This window comes from Carcharodon carcharias, chromosome 13 (genome assembly GCF_017639515.1).
Source record: "Carcharodon carcharias isolate sCarCar2 chromosome 13, sCarCar2.pri, whole genome shotgun sequence".
NCBI lineage: Eukaryota > Metazoa > Chordata > Chondrichthyes > Lamniformes > Lamnidae > Carcharodon > Carcharodon carcharias.
This window is the reverse complement of record NC_054479.1, coordinates 137,358,898-137,385,010: the sequence shown is the minus strand read 5'-3', so window position 1 is coordinate 137,385,010 and position 26,113 is coordinate 137,358,898. Positions and strand designations below refer to the sequence as shown.

The window sequence follows — 26,113 nt, the reverse complement described above, 5'->3', positions numbered from 1 at the left end:
GACATGTTGGTGGATTGGGCAGACAAATGGCAGATGAAGTTCAATGTAGAGAAGTGTGAAGTGATTCATTTTGGCAGGACAAATATGGAGAGACAGTATAAAATAAAGGGAGAAACTCTAAAGGTGGTGCAAGAACAGAGGGACCTCGATGTATATACATTGAAGATGGCAGGGCATGTTGCGAATTAATAAAGAATATAGTACCTTAGGCTTTATTAATAGGGATATTGAGTACAAGAGTAAGGAGGTCATGTTGAACTTGTATAAGACACTGGTTAAGCCTCATCTATACTGCGTCCAGTTCTGAACACCATATTTGAGGAAGGATGTGAAGGCATTGGAGAGAGTACAGAGAAGAATCATAAGAATGATTAAGAACTGTAGCTTTGAGGATAGATTAGAGAGGTTGGGACTGTTTTTCTTGGAGAAAAGAAGGCTAAGAGGAGACTCAATAGAGGGATTCGGGATCCTGAGGGGTATGGACAGGGTAAATAGTGAGAAACTGTTCCCACTCAAGAGAGCATCAAGAACTAGAGGGCACAGATTCAAAATAATTGGCAAAAGGAGTAAGAGTAATGTGGGGGAAATAAATTTTCACCTGGGGTTAGTTGGAGTCTGGAATGAACTTCTTGAGAGAGTGATGGAGGCAGGTTCGATCGAGGTATTCAAAAGGGAATTGGATTGCTGTCTAAAAAAAATGAATGTGCAAGGTTATGGGGATAAGGCAGAAAAGTAGAACTAGGTAGAATGCTCTTTCAGAGAGTCAGTGCAAACTCAGTGGCTGAATGGCCTCCTGCACTGAAAAAGTTCTGTGATTCAGTCTCAAGTTGATGTACAAGGTCCCATGGAACTTTCCAAAGAAGAGCAAGGGCATTCTCCCTATGTCCTGGCAAATATTTATACCACAATCAGAACTTTGCTGTTCGCAAATTGGCTACTGCATTCCCTTTCATTACAGCAGTGATTGCAGTTCAAAAAGCATTTCAGTAGCAGTGAATTGCTTTGGGACATACTGAGGTCAGAAAAGGTGCTATATGATTGCAGGCTCTTCCTTTCATTCTTAATGCAGTCAACTGCTGAGGGTGGTAGCACAAGCTGCATCAGCTACAGTTGATGTAACGAGTGGTGTGCCACAGGGATCAATGCTGAGGCCTCAACCTTTTACAATTTCTATAAATGACTTGTATGAAGGGAAAGAGGTATGATTGCTAAATTTACTGATGACACAAAGATAGGTAGGAAAGTAAGTTGTGAAGTGGACTTAAGAAGGCATAGATAGGTTAAGCAAGTGGGCAAAGATCTGATAAATGGAGTATAATGTGAGAAAATGTAAAATTATCCATTTAGACAGGAAGAATAAAAAAGAATATTATGTAAATGGTGAGAGATTGCAGAGCTCTGAGATTCAGAGGGATCTGGGTGTCCTAGTGCATGAATCACAAAAAGCTAGAATGCAGGTATAGCAGACAATTAGGAAAGCTAATAGAATGTTATCGTTGAGGGGAATTGAATATAAAAGTAGAGAGGTTGTACTTGGTGTGCACAGGACATTGGTGAGACCACGTCTGGAGTACTCTGTACAGTATCGGTTTCCTTATTTAAGGAAGGATGTAAATGAGTTAAAAGCAGTTCAGAGAAGGTTTACTAAACTAATACCAGAAATGGGTGGGTTATCTTATGAGGAAAGGTTGGACAGGCTACGCTTGTATCCGCTGGAGTTTAGAAGAGTAAGAGGTGACTTGATGGAAATATTTAAGGTCCTGAAGGGTCTTGACAGGTGGATGAGGAGAGGATGTTTCCCCTTGTGGGAGAATCATTGTTTAAAAATAAGGGATCGCCCATTTAAGAGAAACCAGAAGAATTTTTTTCTTAGAAGGTAGTGAGTCTTTGGAATTCCCTTCCTCAAAAGGCAATGGAAGCAGAGTCTTTGAATGTTTTCAAGGCAGAGGTAGATAGATTCTTGTTAAATAAGGGGGTGAAAGATTATTGGGGATAGGTGGGAGGTTACAGTCAAACCGGCCAACATCTCATTGAAGCAGACGTGAAGGGCCAAATGGCCTACTCCTGCTCCTAACACACATGTTCGTATTATTCTATTGGCATGTGACCCATAAGGCACTTTCCCTACACTGCCATACTGGCAAACCTGTTTTAACTTCCCCAAATCTCATGGCATCAGGTCAGATATGGGCAAGGAAACCTCCTGGTGATTACCACCTACCACACATCCCTCAGCTGATGAATCAGCACTCCTCCATATTGAACAGTACTTGGAGGAAGCACTAAGGATGGCAAGAGCACAGAATGTATTCTGGGTGGGGAATTCAGTGTCCAACACCAAGAGTGGCTCGGTAGCACCACTACTGACAGAGCAGGCTGAGTCCTAAAGGACATAGCTGTTAGACTAGGTCTGTGGAAAGTAGTGAGGGAACCAACAACAGGAAAAAACCTACCTGACCTTGTTCTCACCAATCTACCTGTCACAGATACATCCATCCATGACAGTATTGGTAAGAGTAATTGCCACACGGCCCTTTTGGAGACGAAGTCCTGCCTTCACATTGAGGATACCCTCCATTGTGTTATGTGGCACTACCACCATGTTAAATAGCACAGATTTCGAACAGATCTAGCAACTCAACTGGGCATCCATGAGGCTCTGTGGGCCTTCAGTAGCATCACAATTGTGTACAATCACAATCTATAACCTCACGGCCCGACATATCCCCCACTCTACCAATACCATCAACTGGGGGGTCAGCCCTTGTTCAATGATGAGTGCAGGAGAAAATGCCAGGAGGAGCATCAGGCATACCTAAAAATGAGGTGTCAACAGGTGAAGCTACCAAACAGGATTACTTGCCAAACAGCGAAAGTAGCATGCAATGGACAAGAGTTAAGCGATCCCACAACCAACTGATCAAATCTAAGGTCTGCAGTCCTGCCACATGGTGATGGGCAATTAAACAACTAACAGGTGAGAAAGAGGCTTCATAAATATCCCATCCTCAATGATGGTAGAGCCCAGCACATCAGTGCAAAAGACAAGGCTGAAGCATATGCAACAATCTTCAGCCAGAAGTGGCTGATCCATCGCAGTTTCCTCTGGAGGTCCCCAGCATCACTGATGCCAGTCTTCAGCCAATTCAATTCACTCCATGTGAAATGGCTGAAGGCACTGGATACTGCAAAGGCTACGGGCCTTGACAATATTCCGGCAATAGTACTGAAAACTTGTGCTCCAAAACCTGTTGCAACCCGAGCAAAGCTGTCCCAGTACTGGCATCTACCCGGCTATGTGGAAAATTGCCCAGGTATGTCCTAGACCATAAGACCATAAGACATAGGAGCAGAAGTTAGGAGTCTGCTCCACCATTCAATCATGGCTGATAAGTTTCTCAACCCCATTCTCCCACCTTCTCCTCGTAACCTTTGATCCCCTTACCAATCAAGAACCTATCTATCTCGGTTCTGTACATAAAAAGGAAGACAAATTCAACCCGACCAATTGATGCCCTATCAGTCTATACTCGATCGTCAGTAAAGTGATGGAAATTGTCGTCAATAGGGTGATCAAGCGGCACTTGCTCAGCAATAACCTGCTCATTGACGCTCAGTTTGGGTTCTGCCAGGGCCACTCAGCTCCTTGCCTCAATACAGCCTTGGATAAGCATGGACAAACATGGACTAAAGAAATGAGCTCAAGATGAGGTGAGAGTGACTGCCTTTGACATCAAGGCAGCATTTGACCAAGTACGCCTTCAAGGAGCCCTAGCAAAACTAGAGTCAATGGGAATCAGGGGGAAGACTCCCTACTGATTGGAGTCATACCTAGCACAAAGGAAGATGGTTGTTGGAGGTCAATCATCTCAGTCCCGGGACATCACTGCAGGAGTTCCTCACGGTAGTGTCCTCAACCCAAACATCTTCAGCTACTTCATCAATGACCTTCCCTCCGTCATAAGTTCAGAAGTGGGGATGTTTACTCTGTTCACTGATGAATGCAGGATGTTAAGTACCATTCATGACTCATCATATACTGAAGCAGTCCATGTCCAAATGCAGCAAGACCTGGAAAATATCCAGGCTTGGACTGACAAGTAGCAAATAACATTCACACCACACAAGTGCCATGCAATGACCACCTCCAACAAGAGAGAATCTAACCATCTGCCCTTGCCATTCATTGGCATTACCATTGCTGAATCACTCACTATCAACATCCTGGGGGTTACCATTGACTAGAAACTGAACTGGACCAGCCATATAAATACTGTGGCTACAAGAGCAGGTCAGAGGCTCCTTCACCTGCACCTTCCAAAACCATGACCTCTACCACCTAGATGGAAAAGGGCAGCAGGTGCATGGGAATGTCACCACCTGGAAGTTCTGCTCCCAGCCACACATGATCCTGACTTGGAACTATATCATTGTTCCTTCACTTTCGCTGGATCAAAAACCTGGAACTCCCTCCCTAACAACATTGTGGGTATACCTACACTACATGGACTGCAGTGGTCCAAGAAGGCAGCTCAGCACCACCTTCTCAGGGACAATTAGAAATGGGCAATAAACTGCTGGCCTAGCCAGCAACGCACACATCCTGTGAAAGAATAAAAAAAAATCCAATTTTCCCAAGATAACAGATCCAGCAATTACTTGCATATACCATGAAAAGAAACTTCAATATTTATTTGACAGATTTACCAACCTTTTGTTATGTTGTGCAGAACACTGTAGTGGCATGTGTTAATTTTTATTTCATTGGGCCCTTTCCCAAGGTGAAGTGGAACTTGCCCTGCCTTTCTTTGTATCGCAAAAAGTTTTCTGTTTTTGTTGAATACTGCACATTGAATTATAAGACTTTATACAAAGCAACTCTGCCAAGTATGTTCTGCAAAACAGAATGAGGTCAGAGTTTGAAGCATTCCAGAATCAAATGGAGTGTGGAATCTGTGCTGTACAGATTAAGAGCTATGTTTACATGATGCAAAAATAATTTTGCAGTTTTTTGACAATGGAAATACATTAATTTTGTAAATTCCTCACTTGTATAATATCCACAATTCTGTAGAGAACCCTTCATAATGCTTGCCCGTGGCATCATAAGAAATCACCATATTAGTGGGATACCACCTCTTGCAGATTATTTTTCCGTAACTCTCACTAATGATGGTGACTTATTGGGAAGAAGTGGCTTTTATGTGCTGTATTACTTCTGCAAATCCAAGTATGATCTTCTGTTTCTATGGATGTTGATTTGTATTTGGTAACATAGCATGCACAATTCTAGTGCTAAGTACAAGTTGAGTTCTTTGAGAAGCAACGTAATTTTTTTGCTGCAAGCCTTCTCTGAGCCAGAATGATTACTCATAAATTTTGCTGCTTTTATTCTAGCATTTAGAATTTTCTCCAGCCCCACTTGCCATTTTCATAATTTTACTTAGTCCTTGATAGTACAGAATTTGAATATTGCTGAAAGGAGAGACATGTTGCCAAAACTTTTTGTCTTGCCCTCATCAGGACAAATGCAAGAATGCCAAATTTCAAACAGTCACAACAATTTATACTGCAGGAGAAAAGGGTGCTGATTGGTTGGCAACTCGACTCTGATTGGACCAAAGGTTACCACTTTTGGACCTAAAAATTGCCCAGTGTACCTCAAATTACCGTGGAAAGATAAAGCATCTCAAAAATTTGAACAGCAGGTTAAGGAGGCTGTTTCACACTGCCAAATGCAGTGGTATTTTCACTAACAGGATGTCAGTCCAAAACAACATTTTGCCTACCACACAATTGAGCAATGTTGTGTATGAATTTCAGTGCTGGTGCGATTCCAGATACATAGACCGTACTTCCCAGCAATTGGCTGAGCAAATCGAACAGTATGTTCCTCCAGTTGTCCGTAATAAGCAGAGTACAGACTGTATTCACCCAGCCCATGCTTGCAAAACCCAAAACAAAACGTCTATTGTTAGATGTGATTCCTTCATTGGGAAGCACTTGCTAAGTAATCCTGAGTGTGCTAATACTTATACTAACAACCATTTAAGATAATTAGTCGAACTCTTAACGTGGCTGATTTACATTTGCTAGGAGCGACTTACAATCATACAAAGAATCGGTTCTCTGAAAACAAAAGGAATGTGTTCAAGCCTTGCATCTTTTTTGAATTACCTGGAAACTTGGGAAGCCTATAGTTCCCCAGTGTTACCTCCATGGAAACGTCTCAGCAAATCAGAGTCAACTTGCCAACCAATCAGCACCTTTTCTCCTGTAGCATAAATTGTAGTAATTGTTTGAAATTTATCATTTGTGCGTCTCTCTGATGAATGCAAGATGAAAAGCTTCATCAACTTCTCTCTTTTCAGCAAAATTCAGCAATATTTTAGCATGAGACATTAATAGTTCTTCCTTATTTTATCTAAACTTGAGAGAGAGATGTGGAAATTAGTTATTAACAGTTCTGCAAAAACAGAATCCTTTTTAACCTATTTCAACACTGTTGTCTTCACATGTAAAATGGGAGACGGTGGCATAGTGGTAATGTCGCTGGACTAGGAACTCAAAGACCCAGGCTAATGCTCTGGGGACATGGGTTCAATCTCACCACGGCAGCTAGTGGAATTTGAATTCGGCTAATAAATGTGGAATATAAAGCTAGGAATATTTTCAGTAATAGTGACCAAGAAGGTATCATCAATTGTTGTAAAAAAAAAACCCATCTGGTTCACTACTGCCCTTTACCTGGTCTGGCCTACATGTGACCCACATGTGGTTGACTCTTAACTCCCCCTGAAATAGTCTAACAAGGTCAGTTCAAGGGCAATTAGGGATGGGTGACAAATGCTGGCCTTGCCAGTGATGCCCATGTCCCATGAAAGAATAAAGAGAAAAAAAATCATAGTGTAAGTAAAAACTTTTGCCAAATTTTTAAAGCACTTTGAGAAAGAGGCTGATGCATTTAACATCTTTATTTAAATTTGTGATAATATAGTTAGCATAACCACATGGGTTAATTTTAGTATTAAGGTGATAGTGGTCCCGAGGCCGTGCTTGCATAATTACTGCTAACCGCTTTACGAAAAAGATTGTGAAACCACCCCCCTGACGTTACATGTGAAGCAGCATTCAGAATATATGACAGTCTGGAGCGAAAATAACTTTTGACCTCGTAAAAGGCAGGACAGTATGTCATAATACTACTGACTCACGGTTAGCTTTTTATAAACCTTCATCAACTTACATTTATGCAACGTCTTTAATGTAGGAAAAGGAGCATAATCTTGAATTTGTCACCGAGCCACATAAAATATTAGGACAGGTGCCCAAAACCTTGGTCAAGGTTTTTTTAAAGAGGACCTTAAAGGAGAGTGAGAGAGAGAGAGGGGTGGAGACTTTTTGGGAGAAAACTCCAGAGTTTACAGGCCAGGCAGCTGAAAGCACAGCCATCTAAAGGTTAGCCACGAAAATTGGGAACGTGTAAGAGGCCAGAATTGGAAGAGTGCAGAGATCTTGAAAGGTTGTAGGACTGGAGCCTCTACAGAGTTAGGGAGGGGCAAGGAGGGGATCTGAAAACAAAGATGAGCATTTTAAGATGGGCATTACCAGACTGTGAAACAAATGGGACATAATTATCTTAATGATTATGTATAAAATTGAGAGAAAGATGTGGAAATTAGTTGGTAGCATATAGCAGCAGAGGTGAAGGGTGAACGGTGCTTGATTGCGAGTTAGGATACAGGCAGCATAATGTTTCATAATGGGTAGGCTGATACATGTTATTTTTACTAACCTTTGGACACTTTTTCTAACAAAAATTTCAAATCCTCTTATTTCTTCTACATTTAGCTTAATTATGCCACTATTCCATTTTCTACAGTTTCTCTCTGAAAATAATTTTTGAATTCATGGGGAGAATTTTCTCCTCGTCGGTCAAGCAATTCGGGACTGGGCGTGGGTGGGCACGTGGCCAAATGCTGCCCGCAATTGGCTGCGTGCTGCCATTTTGCATGGGCGGGCCAATTAAGACCGCCCAGCGTGACGGGCACCCGGAAGCGCTTAGCACTACCTGTGTGGGTGGGGGGAGGAGGGAGAGTCAGAGCCTGGGCTCTTTCGCACATGCATGAGAAAGAGCGCAGAGATCTCCCTGAGGCACAGAGCTGCCGCGGAGATTAGTTTAATAATAAAACATCGCAAAAATCAAAGATAAAATTACTCAGATATGTCCCCTCAAAAGACGTGAGCTGGGACATGTTTGTGAATTTTCAGAACACATTTTATTTACTTAATAAAAACCTCATCCCGGCCATTGATGAGGCTTCATGAAAAATGCGAAGGCTGCCAGGGGCTCTTCGCCTGCCCGCCAACCTTAAGGTTGGATGGGCAGCCCCGAGAATCAGTTTAATTAGTTAATTAATGGCCTTAACAGGCCTTTGACAGTTCGGCGGGTGCGCAACAGACCCTGGTGCACGCCCACCGAACTGAAGATCGGAATGACGCGCGGTGATGTCAGGATGCACACCCGATGTTACCGCGCATCATTTTACACGTCAATGAGTGGGGCCTGACCCTGCACACCGACCAGAAGATTCAGGCCCATGTAGAACATCTATTAAAATACTCTTTATGATAGGGAAAGCTAACAAAAGGTTTCCAATGAAGAATGCAAGTTTATCTTCCAGGAATGCTTCTGGTGATGTCACTACAAAAGTAAAATTATGTTTTTAAATGGTTAAGTTCCATGTCAGATTAAAGCGACCAAATGAATGATGCTTTGTCCTAGAAGCAATAACATACTGGAAGGCAAAAAAAAACAATGGAGGAAGCAATTAGAGTGATGTGGATTGAAGCCAAAATGAGTGTTTCTGTAGGTTAGATAGTCAAACCCAAATGAGACTTAATTCACTGTCACTGTGAATTCAGAGTTTCTCTGTAAAGAGTTTATCTATAGATGTGATCAACACAAAAATTTAATTGCTTTGCTTTATTTAATCACTTTAAGAGATTTTATCCTCAATGGATCTGAAATTTAATTGGCTTGTGTAGATTTTAAACATTTATGTGCTCTGTCCAGGTGCCCCTTAAAAAATGAGTTTCAGCTAATGATTTTTCTTTAATCATCCTCTGTTCAATAACAACTGGTGGTAGTAATCACCAACTGTGCTAATTTAAATGATTGCTTAAGATTTATTAGTCTATAGGAAAAATAGTAGTAGCAAATTACTTTAGCGGCATTGATGCCATTGTACAAGCTGCATTTCACTTCTTTTATACCACTGTGACATATCACTTGGTTATGGGTTGCATCTTTAATTTGAACTCACTTAACCCTTTGAACTCACTTAACCCTTTGAACTCCACAGGCTAATTTTATTTATTTCATCTGAATTTTATTAATTTATTAACAAACCAGTACTGCGATTAAGTTTTAATTGCTGCTGTTTTATAGTGGATGTTTGAATTACATCTTATAAATGTTATAAAAGGATTCACAATCTGAGATCAAGTGACCTGGATTCAACAACTGGAAAAGGTGACTGCCTTTTCTCATCCCATCATTCTCCCGTTCTTACAAATACAGCCATACATTCATTTTCTTTTTTACCTCGCATCAAGTCTGCCTGTGAACCAGACAGTATCTGTCTGACACATGACTTGGTTAAGATTTTCTGAAGGTCTTGAGGGTGACTTTGCTGCTGATTTTAACTGCCCCAGGTAATGTAGTAATAAGCATTTCTGACCTGTGTCCACTTATAATTTTGCTACCTGTTGGCTTTAACGTAGCCACAATTGTTACTTTAGAAGAGAAAATAGATCTACAAATTTCTGTGCTGTGTTCTGCAGACTCCAATGTTACAGAATACTGACTGAGCAGCTCTGTTTTGTGCAAGGAAGGAAAATACACCATTTGAGGATAGCACAGTACCTCTAACTTATTGTTTTATGATATTAAGCAAGGAGGGTAATTTGTGAAGAGCGAGTAGGTTCAACCTTTGTAAGAGATATCCTATTTGCATTTGTATTATCAAGTTAATTGAAGAATTCCCACTTCTCAAATGAATCATTGCATTTGACAATTATCAATAGGAATGCTTCAACACAAAAGGTATTGTAACAATCCAGAAGTTTTTGGCCATCTTTTGCATTAAATATCGTCTCTGGTTGGGTCAGATGTGATTTATTGATTGAAATTATAGATTTATAATACAAATTTATAATAAGTGGGCATTTATTGGTGTTAAGTGAACCGGGGACCTATAATTTCTTGAGGAAGTATTATATTTGCCAGAACATTAGTATTACCCATTTTCTGTGCAATTACTGCTTCAAGATCTTTATCAACCTTGCAAAAGCAGCTTCCATTTTAATTCCGCATCTCCACCAGAAAATCACACCCCTTCCACAGCACATTTATTTAATGCTACACTATAGCAATAGTATTAGACATAGGTACTGTTTCCTATACAGAACTTTAATCCACACCATCTGTTGACGAACCAAGAATTGGCCATTACTGGGCCAAAATCACATAAGTGACATGACTGTAAGCCAAGTTGTACGGATATAGTGCCAGGACTGTACATCAGCAGCTTGTGTTTAAAAAAACATACACTTCTGAAATGTTGTTGACAATCATAGAGAAACTTTGCAGAGCTTTCCTTTAAAATATTAAATAAGTTGGATAGAATCTGTGTTAGATTGTCGGTAGAAGGAGCAAACATGCTGATCTTTGTAAATATAATTCATTAAAAAGGTAGAAGATACAAAACAGATACAAATAATGTTTTTTCATGAAAATTTTCTCTCTTTCCGCCCTTCCTGAAGATTCCTCAGTGAGCCATTATTCCACAGGTTAGGTCGCATCAAACCCCTCACCAGTATGGCTTTAATGCATGTATTAACCTTAACAGTACGAATGCAAGTCATGCCACTGTGGGAGAACCAGAGCCAAGTCCAGTTGTGCTGTCACCTGTGTCAAGAAATTCGTGTTGCCAGCTAATTTTTTTCCCTTAACTTGGGAACTGAGGCGAACTCATTCTGTGTATGGCCTGGCCACATGTTTACACTGTCCTTAAATCCAGTGTAAATTCTACACCTAACCCATCATTTCAGGATTGTTCCTTATCCAGTTAATTACTCTTTAAAAAATGGAACATGCTTCAATGTGGGTTTGACATCAATAATGATCTCACTCTTGTAATTTTCCTAATGTTGAGAACGCTGCTGTGTATCTATTTTAACTTAAGGCATAAACATATTGGAGGGTTTAGATTAGAGACATGTGCATTTATGCCGGGCTTGGTCTCCAGGATGACGACTTCACTATAAATGAGATTGCTGTTAATTAAATGAAATTAATATCTTCCTCTTCATTCGTTCCTCTTCTTCATACAATAGGAAAATCTGTGTTCTAACCCAGATTTTTTGTTTTGAGGTGATTAACTGTCTTATGGGTCTAAAGAAACCTGGTTAATGAACAGTTGTCTAAAACCTATTGAGTTAATTGTGTGGCCTTAAGTGGGCAAAGCACTTATCAGCATTAGGTAATTTATATGGCAGGCCATATAATGTTTGTACACAATAGCTAAATAAAAGGGTTATTAAACTACTGGTATTGCTTTATCCACACGATGAATACGGATAACCTTCCATCAATATGTGTGGTCAGGGGTGGAAAAGATTGACTCATTGGTAACTTGTCAAGCAGCAGGCTTGCATTTCAGCCTGTGCAGCTTGTGACCCAATCCATATACTTGTCTTTTTGTGGTGGGGAATTAGGTAAAGAGACACTGATGAAAGCCCCTCCTGCAGCACGTTTTCATGAATGCAACCAGTGTTTTTAGCAGTTAGCCCACCGTGACCAGCAGCGCAAATGGTGAAACGTAAGCAGCATGGGGCCATTATTAAGCACAGCTGTGGGCGGTGTTTGTTTCCTCATTGAAGACTATCTATTCAATTGGCCTGCTGTAGGAACTGTTATTCATGAACTAAATGCAAGCAAAGGTGATACTTTAGAAAGAAAATGTGAGAGGATAATTGTACTGTGCAGAACAAACTCTTTTCAGAAAATAGAAATTCTAGTATAACAGGTAGCTGGCAACTCTTTGGCTAAGTTTTCATCATTGAACAGAGTGAAGTTAACCATGGAAATCAAAGTTTAAGCTGGGAAGAAAAGAAGCTTAGTTAAAAAAACATTGAATAGAATTATTCAACTCTAATTTTATATCAGGCGAAACACTGTCAATCCTGACAACTGAAATGGCTCCTAGACCAATCAGATTAGCAGATTGGTTAATGCAAATGGAAGCATTTTTTTCGGAGCAAAATGCAGTACTGTGTAATAATCTGATATCTGCTTACACATTGGAAGTTTGGGACAGGATGATAGGCAGTTTGTAAAGATGATACTCAGTAATCATTGTCACCATATGCGTTTCATTTGAACAATAGGAAAGATTCCACATAGGATGAGTGGTTTATTTATAGCATGTCATCTTGAGCAGAATCAGAACTAACAATACGTTTAGTTGCTTCTTATTTAAAAACTCATTCATATACCACATGAACAAAAAGAATGTTGTCACCAGAGATATTTGTAAATCATAAGGACTTATAATATCAGAGTAATGACTGATTTTCATAGAGTCTATTTGGCATGCCCAGGTGAAGTAAGTTTCAGGGAGCTGGAATATCATCAACCAGGCTATACATTTTTCCTGACCTTAATTACTTACCTAATAGAGCTCTGGAAAGCTTGTGACTGAACAATGAAATATCTCGAAATTAGGACTCCAACCAGTCATCTGATAATTTTCTAAACGAATGGTATCTTGTACTGTTCAAGGCAGCAGGCAGGCTCCTGATGCTGCAGGTCCAATTAGGACTGGCAACTCTGGAGCCTTGGCAGCACTACCAGGAAAGATGGGCATAGCTGAGGCAGGTTGGGGACTGCAAGGGCACCTCAATATGGAGATGGGAATCAAGGCTTATGGGGGAAAAGGCAGAAAAGTGGAGTTGAGGATTATCAGATCAGCCATGATCTCATTGAATGGTGGAGCAGACTCGATGGGCTGCTCCTATGTCTTATGCCCTTGGAGGCATGAATCAAAATTAAAAATTATGAAGGTCGAAGACAATAAGCCCCTTGGACTGAAGAGGAAACCTCTCTGGAGGAGGCCTTTGGGCCACGAGTGTGACCTTTCCTACCCGTAGCCCGATCAGTAGGGCACAAAGCCTCCGACTCCGATGGCCATTGAACTGGTGGCCTCCATGTGGTGGAGGGCCATGGAGTGGGCAGCTCATTCTGTTCCCACCCCACCCAGGGAAAGTTCCCCCCTATTTTCCAGGTACACCCTTTTCCAAATCCACCATTGAGGCCAGGAAAATTCCACCCCAAATATTAGACAGGATACATGTGGCAGTTTTGGGCAAGTTGTTTCTGGAGAGGCCGGCAAGAGAAGCATTATAATAGTTGAATCTGGGAGCAACAAATGTATGTGCAAGGATTTCCATGGTACCAGGGTTAAAGTAGGTAAGGTCATGCAATTTATAAGTTGGGCAGGATTTTCCGCCCCCCACCCACTGCTGGGATCGTCCGGTCCTGCCGAAAGTCAATGGACTTGTGGCTGGGCCGCCAGATCTCCTGCAGGGGGCCCCGCCATGACAGTGCCGAAAAATCACAGCGTTATTTTCTTCCTACTCACCCACCCACTATACAACATCACATAACCAAGGCTACAGTTGGTATTTTAGCCCTCTGTTAAACCAACCCTGAGCTGGACTTTATAAGATGTATTAGAGCAAGTTGGGTGGAATCTGATTTATTGTTTTCTCATTCCTAACCTGTTTTAAATCAGAACCAAACTTATTGGGTCAGGGAGGGAAAAGGAACTTGCCTCCTAACTATTCTGTACTCCAGCTGCTTATTAACTGCTATGTTGCATGATCTTTTGAATTTAATTTCGTTCACAGTAAATCTGAAATATCAAGAAATTAATTAGATATGGGTGAAGTCCATGGTATAGTGGGCTGCACATAGTATGAGGAAGTAGATTTGATGATCTAAGTGACCTTTTCGCATTCTCTGCTTTCTCTTTTCTGCATTAACTATACTACCCAGTGTGAATAAGTTGTGTTTTATTCTCTCGAAAATGGAGGCAACCTGCAAGACTGCAGTTGATTTCTCTGTTGTTACTATCACACCCCACAACATTCATCAGTCTCTCTCCTTTAAACTTTATGCTCCATATGATTACCATTCCACTGCTCATTGACATCAGGAACCTCCCCCTTTCTGTGGCTACAATTATCTGCCCCTTCGAATACAGCTGCACTGGACATATTCTTAAAAAGCCTGGCCTCAATAACTCTCTAGTATCCAACTACTAATCCATCTCTAACCTCCTCCTCTTCTCTAACCTCCTATTCCTCATTAAGATGGCAGTGTCATCAGCACCCAACTCTGAGTCTACCTGTTCTGTCATGCCCAGTCAAAGCATATCATATTCTAACTTTTAGGATACAAACTTTACTCAATATGGATTCTTTGAAATAAACCTGTCCATTTTAAAAAGAAAATGTGCTTCTGCAAAGATGGCCACCAAAGGTCAGCTGACCTGGCTTGGGTATTCAAAAATTGACTCACTAACAGACAGCAGGGTACATCATAGATAAAAAGATGTCAACTGCACATATCCTGAGGCCATCAGAAGACGTTCCTGAAGTGAATGGGTCTTCTTTGAAACAAAGACTATTATCTTAACCCCCTCAGGATGAATGTCTTAAAATAATAAACCAGAATGTCACTCATTAATCTAAGGCCACCATCATATTTGGTAAAGGTTGGTGTAAGGAGTCACATGGTGATACATCCTTGTTTGTTCATTTTAATCCTTAAATGCTGCCTGTAGAAAGGAGGGTCTTAAAGGACAATAACCTCCATGCCTTAAGAACCAGAGACTGGAACATCGCAAGGTCTCCAAGCCTGTTCCTTTTCAGGTCTAGCAAACTGACTCCAGGTACTGAAACTACAAGAAACTAGCTCCATGGCCTGCAGAAAGTCCATCGCTTTGAGAGAATCCTAAAAACGACTATGACGTAGAAGTTTGGCTGTTGAATTCACCCAAACTACATTTCAGGAGTGAAGATGTCCTCTCAACAGGCCCGCAACACATGTTTTCCAGAACAAGACAATCACCTGAATTATGAACTGTTCCTTTTGTTTATAACTTGTAAAAGAGCACTATCCTCTTCAACTGTACTTTCCTAGAATGTGTTTGTGTGTGTGTGCTTGTGTGAGTGGATGCCAGTTAGACTTCAGGGTGAGTGCTTGAATAATCAATCATCTTTATTTAATCCCACAAAAAGCTTGCTGCTAGTTATTCAAATTGTCCACACACTTGGGGCTGAAAAAATACACACGCACCTCTCTCTCAGAAATTTGCTGAAGATAAGCATCAGGGAAAGGGAACGAGGATTTCAGCAGTTCCCTCTCACCCTGTCCATGTCATATCCTTCTTGTCCAATTTTCTATCCAGCCTGTAACAGCAAAACAGCCCTGTTCAAAGTTATCAATGATATTCTATGCAACTGCAACTATGCATGCTGCTCTTCCTTGACCCCTCAATAGTATTCAATATGACTGACCTTTTGGGCCTCCCTTGTAGCCCACCTGCGTTAGAGTCTAAAGTCAGGTTTTTACTTTTAACCTACAGGCAGGATTAATAATACCGCAGTTGTTGATTTTCCATTGAAACCTCAAATTTACACCCTGTCTTCCAGAAATGCTTGTTTTGTCCTTTCAACGAATATATTTAATAAAACCGTAAGTATGCCGTACAATGCCATAACAAGGGTAATCACAAATTATGCTTTATTATCTTTATTACTGCTTAAAGTAAATACCCAATCTAAATGAATCACAGCAACTTTTTGAAATTCTGACCAGTCGTGGATTTCTTTCTGTTTTTAGCAATCTCCATCCGACTCCAATTTTTCCCACTTCTCTCCCAACTCTACTGACTTGGACAGCAGTTTCGCAGCCACTGGCTGCCCTTTGGTATCTTTCCCAAATGCCAAGTTTCATGTGCGAACTCAGATAGTTGGTGAATATCAACAGGCCATTCAGTCATGGAGAGTATCACAGCCAAGCCAATTCCATTCTCTCCTGGCATCAACAAATGTGCTGTTCCTAGAAGTGGTCAGAGGATAATAATCCAGAGTGGGAACTGTAGGTGTATCTTCCCTCTTCTTGGATGAGGGGCACTGAGATCTCTTGTAATCCCCAAATGGATCCTTTTTGCAAGATGCTGTGGAAAGGGCAGAAATCCATCATGCAGTCTTATCAATTTAATTGTCAAATTCATGTTGCTTCTCCTGCTATGTAATTGATAAACTGATGTGGATCTCAGTTGGGTTCTACTGTTATCTTTTAAATCCATGATATTCTATTGAATAGTTCAAACATAAACACAATTTTAATTGGATTTCGTATGGTGCATTTTAAAGTGCTGGATTTTAATGAGAGGCCCTCATCAGGATCCATAGCTTAGTACTGGAATTCAGTTGTTCTAATTTTGTGTTTTGAACTTCCTTATCGCATAAACTGCCATGTCATGTTGCAAGTGTTTTGTGCAACGTTTGTGTGATAACATGTAATCACATTAGAATGTGGATATTGGCATCAATCATGTGTGATAAAAAGATATGGTTGCACTGGAGTCGATGAACCCTTATGGTTTCAGCCAGCAGACGCTGTATTTAATAGTTGTTTGTCTTGGATACAGCAATCCTGTTGATAATGCATCATTTTTTGGAGGAAATTTTCAAATGCAAATGCAGAATTAAGTTTGGATGTTTAAATTTAATTGATTGTAGCACTAATTTGGATAGAAGCTGAGCGACAATTCCCAGACTGCAGCTTTGAGCTCACTAGACATCTGTGACTATCCTGTATGCCTTTTTCCAGCTATTACTTTAGGAAGGAAGTACAGCATTAGATAATGTTTTTAAAATCCCTTTTAAGTGCAAGCCTAATAACCTCCTGTCTTTGTGCATGTCCCGTTTCTCACTGATTAAACTGTTCAGCAGCTATTTGAAGTCATTTTATAAACTTTACTTTCCCACATACAAGTGAGACTAAAAATACTCCATTTCTGTCTGGCAAATGTTTGGGAAGGATATTATCCCCTCTCTTCCCCCCACGGTGTTTTGAGTTCATTAGTTCAAGTTAATGGTTATTAATTGGTAGACAGTACAAGAATCATTTATGTTTCCTTGGCAAATAGAATTTTGCAGCCAAAAATTGTGTTTGATTTATTTTATTCTTTTGTCCAGTTAATCAGCTTCATAATTTTTTGTGAATTTTGTTTTCATCAAGATGTGTGAATGTAGTAGAATAGCACATTCTCAAGCACCCAGTGTCTGTATCAATGCAGAACAGCTAGGCGCATATTATGCCTCCCTCTACATTGCCCTACAATATGTCTCAGCACAACTTCCAGATTTTCTCCTACTGTACCAATCTAACAATTTGTCATTTCCTCCTACTAACAAGTCTAATATTCCATTTCCCACAGCAGCCAACCTGTGACCCTATTGAGTGAAATGCCAGGTTCATGCTGAACTAAGAGTAGCTTTGAAATGAGTTGGGACAATTAGAACTCATGTTACATAGATTCCTGATGCCCCACAAACAAAAGACTCTTATTCTGCCAGTCTGAGCTGAACTTCAGAAATTATTATTCAGTGAAGGAAGAGTGAATGAGTTATGTTGGTTACATCATGTATAATTTACTGTCTGCTGTCCATCACTAGTTTTAGTTCTAATACACATCCTCATTTATTTATATTTCAGAAATGTGCTATTTAAGAACTTTTGTGGCATTCCACTCTGTAAGATGATTATTGAGTCAGTGTTAATAACACTGTAGGCCCATAACCTCCAACTAGCGTTGGAAAGTGCTGGCCCTCAGAAATTAGAAGAAATAAATACCTACTTACCTGGTCTTGAAATTAAGTTGCCACTTCCGTTCACTGGAGCTGCTTGAGGTCTTCATCGAAATGTAGCTCCAGCATGTTCCAGGAGGCCACTCCCCCTTGTTTACGGCACGCTGCCATCAAGCGGATAAGTTTAAAGGGCCAGGGAAATTGACGGGCCAGCAAGAAGGTAAGTGTGATGTAAGTGCATAGGATTTGTGGGGTAGGGATGGTTCAGGATGGCAGTGGGGCAGGTTGGTCAGAGGTCCAGGGAATGGTGTTGGGGGGCAGGTGGGAGGTCGTTCTGAGTTCTGGGGGGGTGGTCGGAGGTCAGGAGGGGTGGTCTGGCATGTGGGGGAGTCCTGTGGGGTCGGTCTGGGTCTTTACAATAGTCATTCGGAAGTTAGAAGAGGTTTTAATTCTTCTAACTTTTTCTGAGTAACTATTGGTATAACCCTGACGGAACCATCTGAAGTTTGCGAGTTAAACCGCATTTTCAGTTGGTTCACAGGAGCAGTGCAGTTGTCCAGAGGAAGTGTGCACTCCTGGGCATTTGCCATGTAAACCCTTAGCTGGGAACTTCCCAGAGGGTACCCCAAATCCGACGCTGGGGAGCTGAGAAGTTACAGGCCTGTAAGTTCATCACTCAGCATTAATGATAGACCATTGTGCAAAAATAAATTCCATTGTTAGTATTTGTGAGCTCCATAAAATAGAGCAAGAGAGGCCAGACTTGGAAGATTAAAAATTAAAGAGGATGAAAATAAGAATTTTCAGATGAAAGAGAAAGGTGGATTTGTACTGGAAAGGAGCAAAGCAAGCACAGAAAGCATGACTAAGAATCAAATCATATAGAATCATAGAATGGTTACAGTACCATTCAGAAGGAGGCCATTCAGCCCACTGTGCCCGTGCCAGCTCTCTGCAAGAGCAATTCGGCTAGTTCCTTTCCCGCCTTTATCCCATAGTCCTGCAAAATTTTTTCTTCAGATAATTATCCAATACGTCTTTGAAAGCCACGATTGAATCTACCTGCACCACTGTCCCAGGCAGTGCATTCCAAATTCTAACTTCTCGCTGCATAAAAAAGATCTTCCTCACAACACCTTTGGTTCTTTTGTCATTATCATAAATCTGTTCTCGACTCTTCCATTAGTGGGAACAGTTTCTCTCCACCTATTCTGTCTAGACCTCTCATGATTTTGAACACCTCTATCAAGTGTTCTCTCAACCTTCTCTTCACCAAGGAGAGCAGTTCCAGTTTTTCTGATCTATCCTCGTAAATGAAGTCCCTCTTCCCTGGGAAAAAGAAGAAGAAAGCAATTAATGATAGCAGTTAAACGTGTGCTAGAGCTACAAATTGGGGTGTAGACATTTATCAATCAATAAATACAACGCAATGCGTTATAGTCCCCTTATATTAATTGTATCTAAAATGCTCTAACCATTGCTTTCCTGTTGTTTTTTTTTCTCCTCCGATCTTCAGTTAATCTTTCCTTTCTGCATTTACCAAGCGTTGTACTGTTTCCCAGTCCAAGAGGGCATTGGTTAACTTGCTGGTTGTACACTTCAAGATTCATGGGCATGGTCTGGGATGATTCAGAAACTGATTCTCCCTACTGTATCTCTGGGGAAATATCTGACACATGCCTAGTCTCTGCGTTGTGCATTCTTGATGTTTTGGCTAACTGTAACAACAAGGAATTAGAGGCTGCAGATTCTTAACCACCAATCTTTTTTCAGTCGTTCTCCTTATGCTGAAGTGCTGCAATTGTTCCAGGTAACCCAACTAAAACCAACAGTTCTTATGTGTAAAAAGCCACAAACCCCAGTGATCTTTGTGAATTTTATTTTAGTACACTTTTTACATCTAATACTGCCTTGGAGATCTCATCTTAAATTTGGTATGTATCTAGAATATTAATAAATCTAAAAACAAAATTATTTTCAGTTTTTTTTAAACCAAAACAATGGTGGATTTTACATTGTAAGGTTGTGAAACGTAACCTCAAGCACTCTTTCTAATAGCTCTGAAAGTCTGACTGTTGCCATCCAATTCCACCCACATCAACTTTGTTTTTCTCTTTAGTTTCCTGTGTGCCCTTTTCCAAAGTCAGAACATCATGTTACGGAAATGTCACGTTGTTTGTTCCCTTCTTTAATAATTGCTATGTTTAGGTGTAATTTATCCTTCAAGGTTGGTCAGACATGGGTCATTATGTCGTTTCAGATACACTGTAAATTGCTGGTCACATTTCAGTTGTCAAAATGGCAATGATGTAGCAACAACTTGCATTTATACAGCACCTTTAATGGAGTAAAACATCCAGAGGCACGTCACACAAGTTGCATAATGAGCATATAGTGACAATCATTTTGCTCAACTGCAGCACATTACAATATGACCTAGGAGCACTGAAATATATGCCAAATATAGGAGAACTGAAGCTGGACCAACAGATGTTTTGTTATTTTTTTTATCTCAAAGCCATATTTTAGCAGCATATAGCTAATGCATATAGCTATCAGCATCTAGCACTAGAAGAATTCTGTTAACATTTCAACTTGTACAATCTATATTTAGTATGTTGATTGGAAACTGAATCAAGATGTGCAAAACAAATGTAGTTTCTTGTAATCCTTCGATTAATTACTTCAAATAGTTTTTGATTATACTTAAGTGGTGGTTGACATGACCTTTCATACAAAAATTTCCCTGTAGACATTCTTATGTGTGGTATAGAGTTTGCTGATGTGTGGCACAGAGAAATACAATTTAACGGTTTTTGTGAAAGCAAAATACATGAATGGCTCACCACAGAATTTCATACAAAAATATTGCATTGAGAAGGAATTTTACAAACTTGCAATTGGCTTATCCTTAACTTTTCTACGGTTCTGTCTGGTTATGGTGCAGAAAGAGGCTGTTCAGCCCATCGTGTCTGCACCAGCTAAAAAGAGAAAAAAGAAACTAGCTGCTCATTTTAATCCCACTTTCCAGCACCTGATCCTTAGCCTTGCAGGTTACAGCACTTTGGGTGCAGACCCAGGTACTTTTTAAATGAGTTGAGTGTTTCAGCCTCAACCACCAATTTAGACAATGAATTCCAGGTGCCACCACCCTCTGGGTGAAAAAGCTTTTCCTCATGTCCCCTCTAATCCTTCTACCAATCACCTTAAATCTATGACCCCTGGCAATTGGCTCCTCAGCTAGGGGAAACAAGTCTTTCCTCTCTACCCTATCTAAGCCCCTCATAATTTTGGACACCTCAATTAGGTCACCCCTCAGCCTCCTCTGTTCCAAGGAAAACAACCCTAGCCTATCCAATCTCGCCTCATAGCTATAATTCTCAAACTCTGGCAACATTCTTGTAAACCTCCTTTGCAATCTTTCCAGAGCAATTATGTCCTTCCTATACACACAATTCCAGCTGTGGCCTAACCAGCATTTTATACAGTTTCATCATTACACCCCTGCTTTTTTTATCCAAACCTCGCCCAGTAAAGGAAAGCATTCCATAAGTTTTCTTGAGCACCTTGTCCATCTGTCTTGCCACCTTCAAGGACCTGTGGACATGAACTCCAAGGTCTCCGACTTCCTCAACCCCTCTCAGTAACTTACCGTTTATTGAGTATTCCCTTGCTTTGTTTGCCCTCCCCAAGTGCATTACCTCACACTTTTCCAGATTGAATTCCATTTGTCACTTCTCCACCCACGCAACCAAACCATTGATGTAATTCTGGAGTCGGCAGCTATCCTCTTCAATATCAACTACACCGCCAATTTTTGTGTGATCTGCGCATTTCCCGATCATGCCTTCCACATTTACATCTAAATCATTAATATATACAACAAACAGCTAGGGCCCCAACACTGAGTCCTGTGGAACACCACTGGAAACGGTTTTCCATTTGCAAAAACACCCATCAACCATTACCCTTTGTTTCCTGTCACTGAGCCAATTTTGGATTCAACCTGCCACCTACCCCTGTTTCCCATGGGCTGAATTTTCCCCCCATTGGGGGGATTGTGAGGGGGCGGGCGGGAGCGAGCGCAAGCCCGATCGGTACCCCTGATCGGGTCTGCGCCGTCATTTTACATGGGCTGGCCAATTAAGGCCCACCTCTGTGCCTCAGGGAGATCAGTTTAAGGTTTTAAAATTTAAATAAAGGGGGAAAAAAGCTTTTAAAACATGTTCTCTCATGTGACAGTGTCACATGAGCTGGGACATGTCAATGAATTTTCAAAATAATTTCTATTGAATTTTAAAAGTTCATGAAACCTCATCCCGCCCATGATGAGGTTTCATGAAAAATGCGAAGGCCGCCGGGGCTCTTCGCCTGCCCGCCAACCTTAAGGTTGGACAGGCAGCTCCTTTAACTGTTTTAATTATTTTTTAATAGGCCTTTGACATTCCGGACTGTGCGCAACCAACTCGGCTGCGCGCCCAACGAACTAAAAATCTAAATGACACGCGGTGACGTTGGGACACCCGCCCGACATCACCACGGGTCATTTTACACCTTGGAAAATTCTTCCCCATGAGATCTCACTTTCCTGACCAGTCTGCCATGTGGGACCACTGTACCACCCTCATCATAAGAACTGTCCAGTATTTAACCCTGATTGCAACCTTAAATATTCCATCCATAAACAATATACCCACATAGTCACTTAATTAGTCTCCTGGAATTATACGATTTCAATTGAAACCAAGTATAGTATGCTGGGACTGAAATAACTTTAGCCAACTTTTATTGCAATTAATGTATAGATCAGCTGTAATCTGATTAATGACAAACAGGCTCAAGAGGCTGAAAGGCCTTTCCTATGTTCCTATCTGATATCCTGTTTCCTTGCTTTCTCTCTTTTCTTTTGTTAGTTTTAACTTTTCTGTTTCTTGATTTTCTTCTACATTTAAAGCTTTCAAGTTTTCATTTCTTTCTTTTGGCTGTGTAGCAATAGTCACTGCACTTTAAGGTATGTGAAATGTTTTGTGGCATTTCTCAAACATTTGGAACAATATTTTCTATCACTCTCCTTATTCTGACCATCCTTTCAATATGAGAGCGGCTTTCTTTTAAAAAGTCTATCATTGGATGAAAATAAGATCTAAACAAATAGTGAAAATATTTGATTTGGACAATGGTGCCCAATTAACTTTTGAGTCAAAAATCATGTCCAAACATAGACATACCCACAGGCTTGTGGCATCCAGGGCAGTAAATACGCCCATGTCACTAGAGGGTTAAAGGCTAAAGTGTATTATATTTGCATAGAAAATAGTGGAGATTTATAACTGCCCTGTATTAATGAATCTAACCCTCATACAATTCAAGACAGTTGATTTTTAAATCACTTGAGTACTTTATGCAGTTAATTCTTTGAAAAATTAGTGTTGCTGAGGTGTAAAATCTCAATCCTATGCTATTTCTGGAATTAATGTGCAGATTTGACTGGTTACATTTGTTTGTGGCTTTAAACACATCTTTTAATACGAACTACAAAAACAAATTTTAAAATATGTTCCTGATTCAGAGAACCATAAATGTCTGCATAACTAATATTTTGGTAGATTAAATAGAAATTCAGTTTTCATAGGCTAGCCTATTTAAAGTTTGGCCTTTTCATCATTTTTATTTGCATCTGTAAGTAAGTATGCATTTCTCTTAAATTGATCTTGTTCCTGGTTGCTAACTTGTAAGTAACTCAAAGAAGTTACCTGTAGTGAATATGAGTAATTGAGCATTATTATTCACAAAAAATATTAACGTTCGATTGAAAAGTCTTTTGCTGTCTCCTCTATTCTTCCTCTTGTCCTAAAGACTCATGTTTGAATGCAGTGTGGACATTCCTCCCAATATCTCCCCTGTTTGGATATTAATGACTAAGCACCTCCTTTTCCAGAAAACCACGAGGACGGCAGGGCATTGGTAGAAAGAGGAACATCTTGCCTGATAGCAATCTTGTGCAGACACCAACAATTTCAATTAACAGTCATGGAATGGCAATTAGCAATGAGAAACCTGACTATTTTTCCTACCATTCCCTGGCTAAAATAACGATTGTGTCCAATTTTGCCTCCGCTACTGCCCCGATTACAGTAGCTAGTTCAGCACAGCCCAGTTATTGAACTCAGAGCTTACCTGGTTTGTTTGCTTCATTGCCACATCATGCAATGCAGTTACTCACTACCCCCAGGGAAAGTGACTGCAAGATTTTTTGAATGCCGGTTCAACAATTCAGAACTGGTCCAAATTAAATAACTTTATGTACGTAGTTTGCAGTAGTGACATCAAAATGAATAATGGCAAGATAATTGAATGTTTATTTTAAGCAGGAGGTTGAATTGGAAATGTGGCCAACTATCTCCTGATGACTAATTCATCTTGGTGAATAAGCATTTAATCGTTAGAATGCATTAACTCATATTTTCTGTTTGTCCTTTCAGAGTCATCAGTAAGGTGGTCCCAGTCACAGAGGCAAAACCATCACCTCCTGCAGGTCACCCAAAGACTCCACCACCACCATCTCCAGCACCACCCCCAATTCATATTGCCCCACCCCTTACACCAGCTCCTCTTCCTCTACCCACAGCAGCTCCATCTCCAGCTCCTACTCTTCCTGCTGTATCTCCTGCAGCTTCTGGCTCAGGAGCAGGAGCCTCTAAGACACCAGTCAGAAGTGTAGTTACAGAGACTGTCAGTACTTATGTGGTGAGTAACACTTCGGAGCTTAAATTCATATTTTATAAACTTTCTCATTTCTATAAATGTTCTGACAATGAAAGAAATATCATTGTCAAAAAAAGGAATTACAAACAAAAGCAACTTAATGCATTGAAACAACATTTTATACATAGCATTGTATATAGATTAATCATGTCTTTGTTGTGAATGGTTACGTTAACTTCAGAACTCCTTGAAGAAAAACAAAAATTGCATTAAAGGGCTTATTTCTACCTCCCATCTTCTCCCATCCTGTGCGGTGGTAAAGTTCCATGGGACCACTAGTACCTTGTCATGTCTCATGTGTGAGTGAGGCAGAGTATTTACTGCAGCAAGTACTGCAACCAAGCTCTATCCTCTGCTCACTTAATGCACGCAACATTTCTTCCTGAACACTCAATAACAATCAGGAGCAGAAATCCTGGAACATTTTTCCCTGCACTAGTCTGGAGTCTTGAAACCAGTTCCAGTACCTGTATCTTTGTCCTTGCTGAAATCAACAGACTTTTCACAGGCTAGGCATCAAACTAGCCTGTATGGCTTAATTTCACATTGGCCAATGAATTTATCAATTAAACCTTCAGAGGAGTTTTGTAGGCCATCCTATTTATTTTAAATAAGTGTCCTGTGGCTTTACTGTGGAAAATCTGGAAGAATCCAGAAGGTTCTCTTGCCCTGTCCTCTAGTCAAACTATATTGAACATTATGTGATCTTATTATAAGAACTGTCCAGTCTTTAGTCCTGATTGTAACCTTACATATTCCATCCATAAACAATATACCTACATAGTCACTTAGTCTCCTGGAATAATATGATTTCAGTTGAAACTAAGTATAATGTGCTGGGACTGAAATAATTTTGACCAACTTTTATCGCAACTACCAACAATATTTCCCACAACCAAAAGAACAACTATAGTTTACATAGAGCCTTTCATGTAAAAATGTCCTTCACAGATTTTGTTTAAAAGCCAGACTGCAAGAAACGAAGGAAGAAGATTTGAATAGCCTTTTGAAGGAAGGGAAAGTAGTAATAAAGCAGATGTCTTAGGTTGAATGTTATAGGAACTCAAAAAAAGGGGTATGATAGAAGGTGAGAATCAGAAGAGAGAAGGACAGATACACGAACATATGGCTAAATGAGATTGCTGAGGTAGAGAAAAGCGAGGGCATGGATTATTTCAAAGATGAAGACTTTTGAAACTGATATGTAGGGAAAACGGAGCCATTGAAGGTTGGCAAGTGCAGGTATAATAAGGAATGAGAGTTCGTGTAGGAGGGAATGGAGACTGTGGCCATTTTGACAAGTTGTAATTTGTATAAGGCTGAATTTAGGAGATCCAGGAAGGAGAGCTTTGGAATAATTGAGTCAAGGTGACAAACTCACAGATAAATGAATGAAGTG

General features: G+C 40.4%; 1 protein-coding gene across 3 annotated transcripts in view; it reads left to right on the top strand.

Moving 5' to 3' along the window:
• The window catches only part of taf3 (TAF3 RNA polymerase II, TATA box binding protein (TBP)-associated facto), a 189,546-nt gene that overhangs the window by 154,616 nt on the left and 8,817 nt on the right, over window positions 1-26,113 (top strand). For all 3 annotated transcript variants that reach the window (XM_041203604.1, XM_041203605.1, XM_041203606.1), the window contains one exon: window positions 24,432-24,696. In XM_041203604.1, the coding sequence (XP_041059538.1) occupies window positions 24,432-24,696 (265 nt within the window). The remainder of the gene's footprint in view (window positions 1-24,431; window positions 24,697-26,113) is intronic.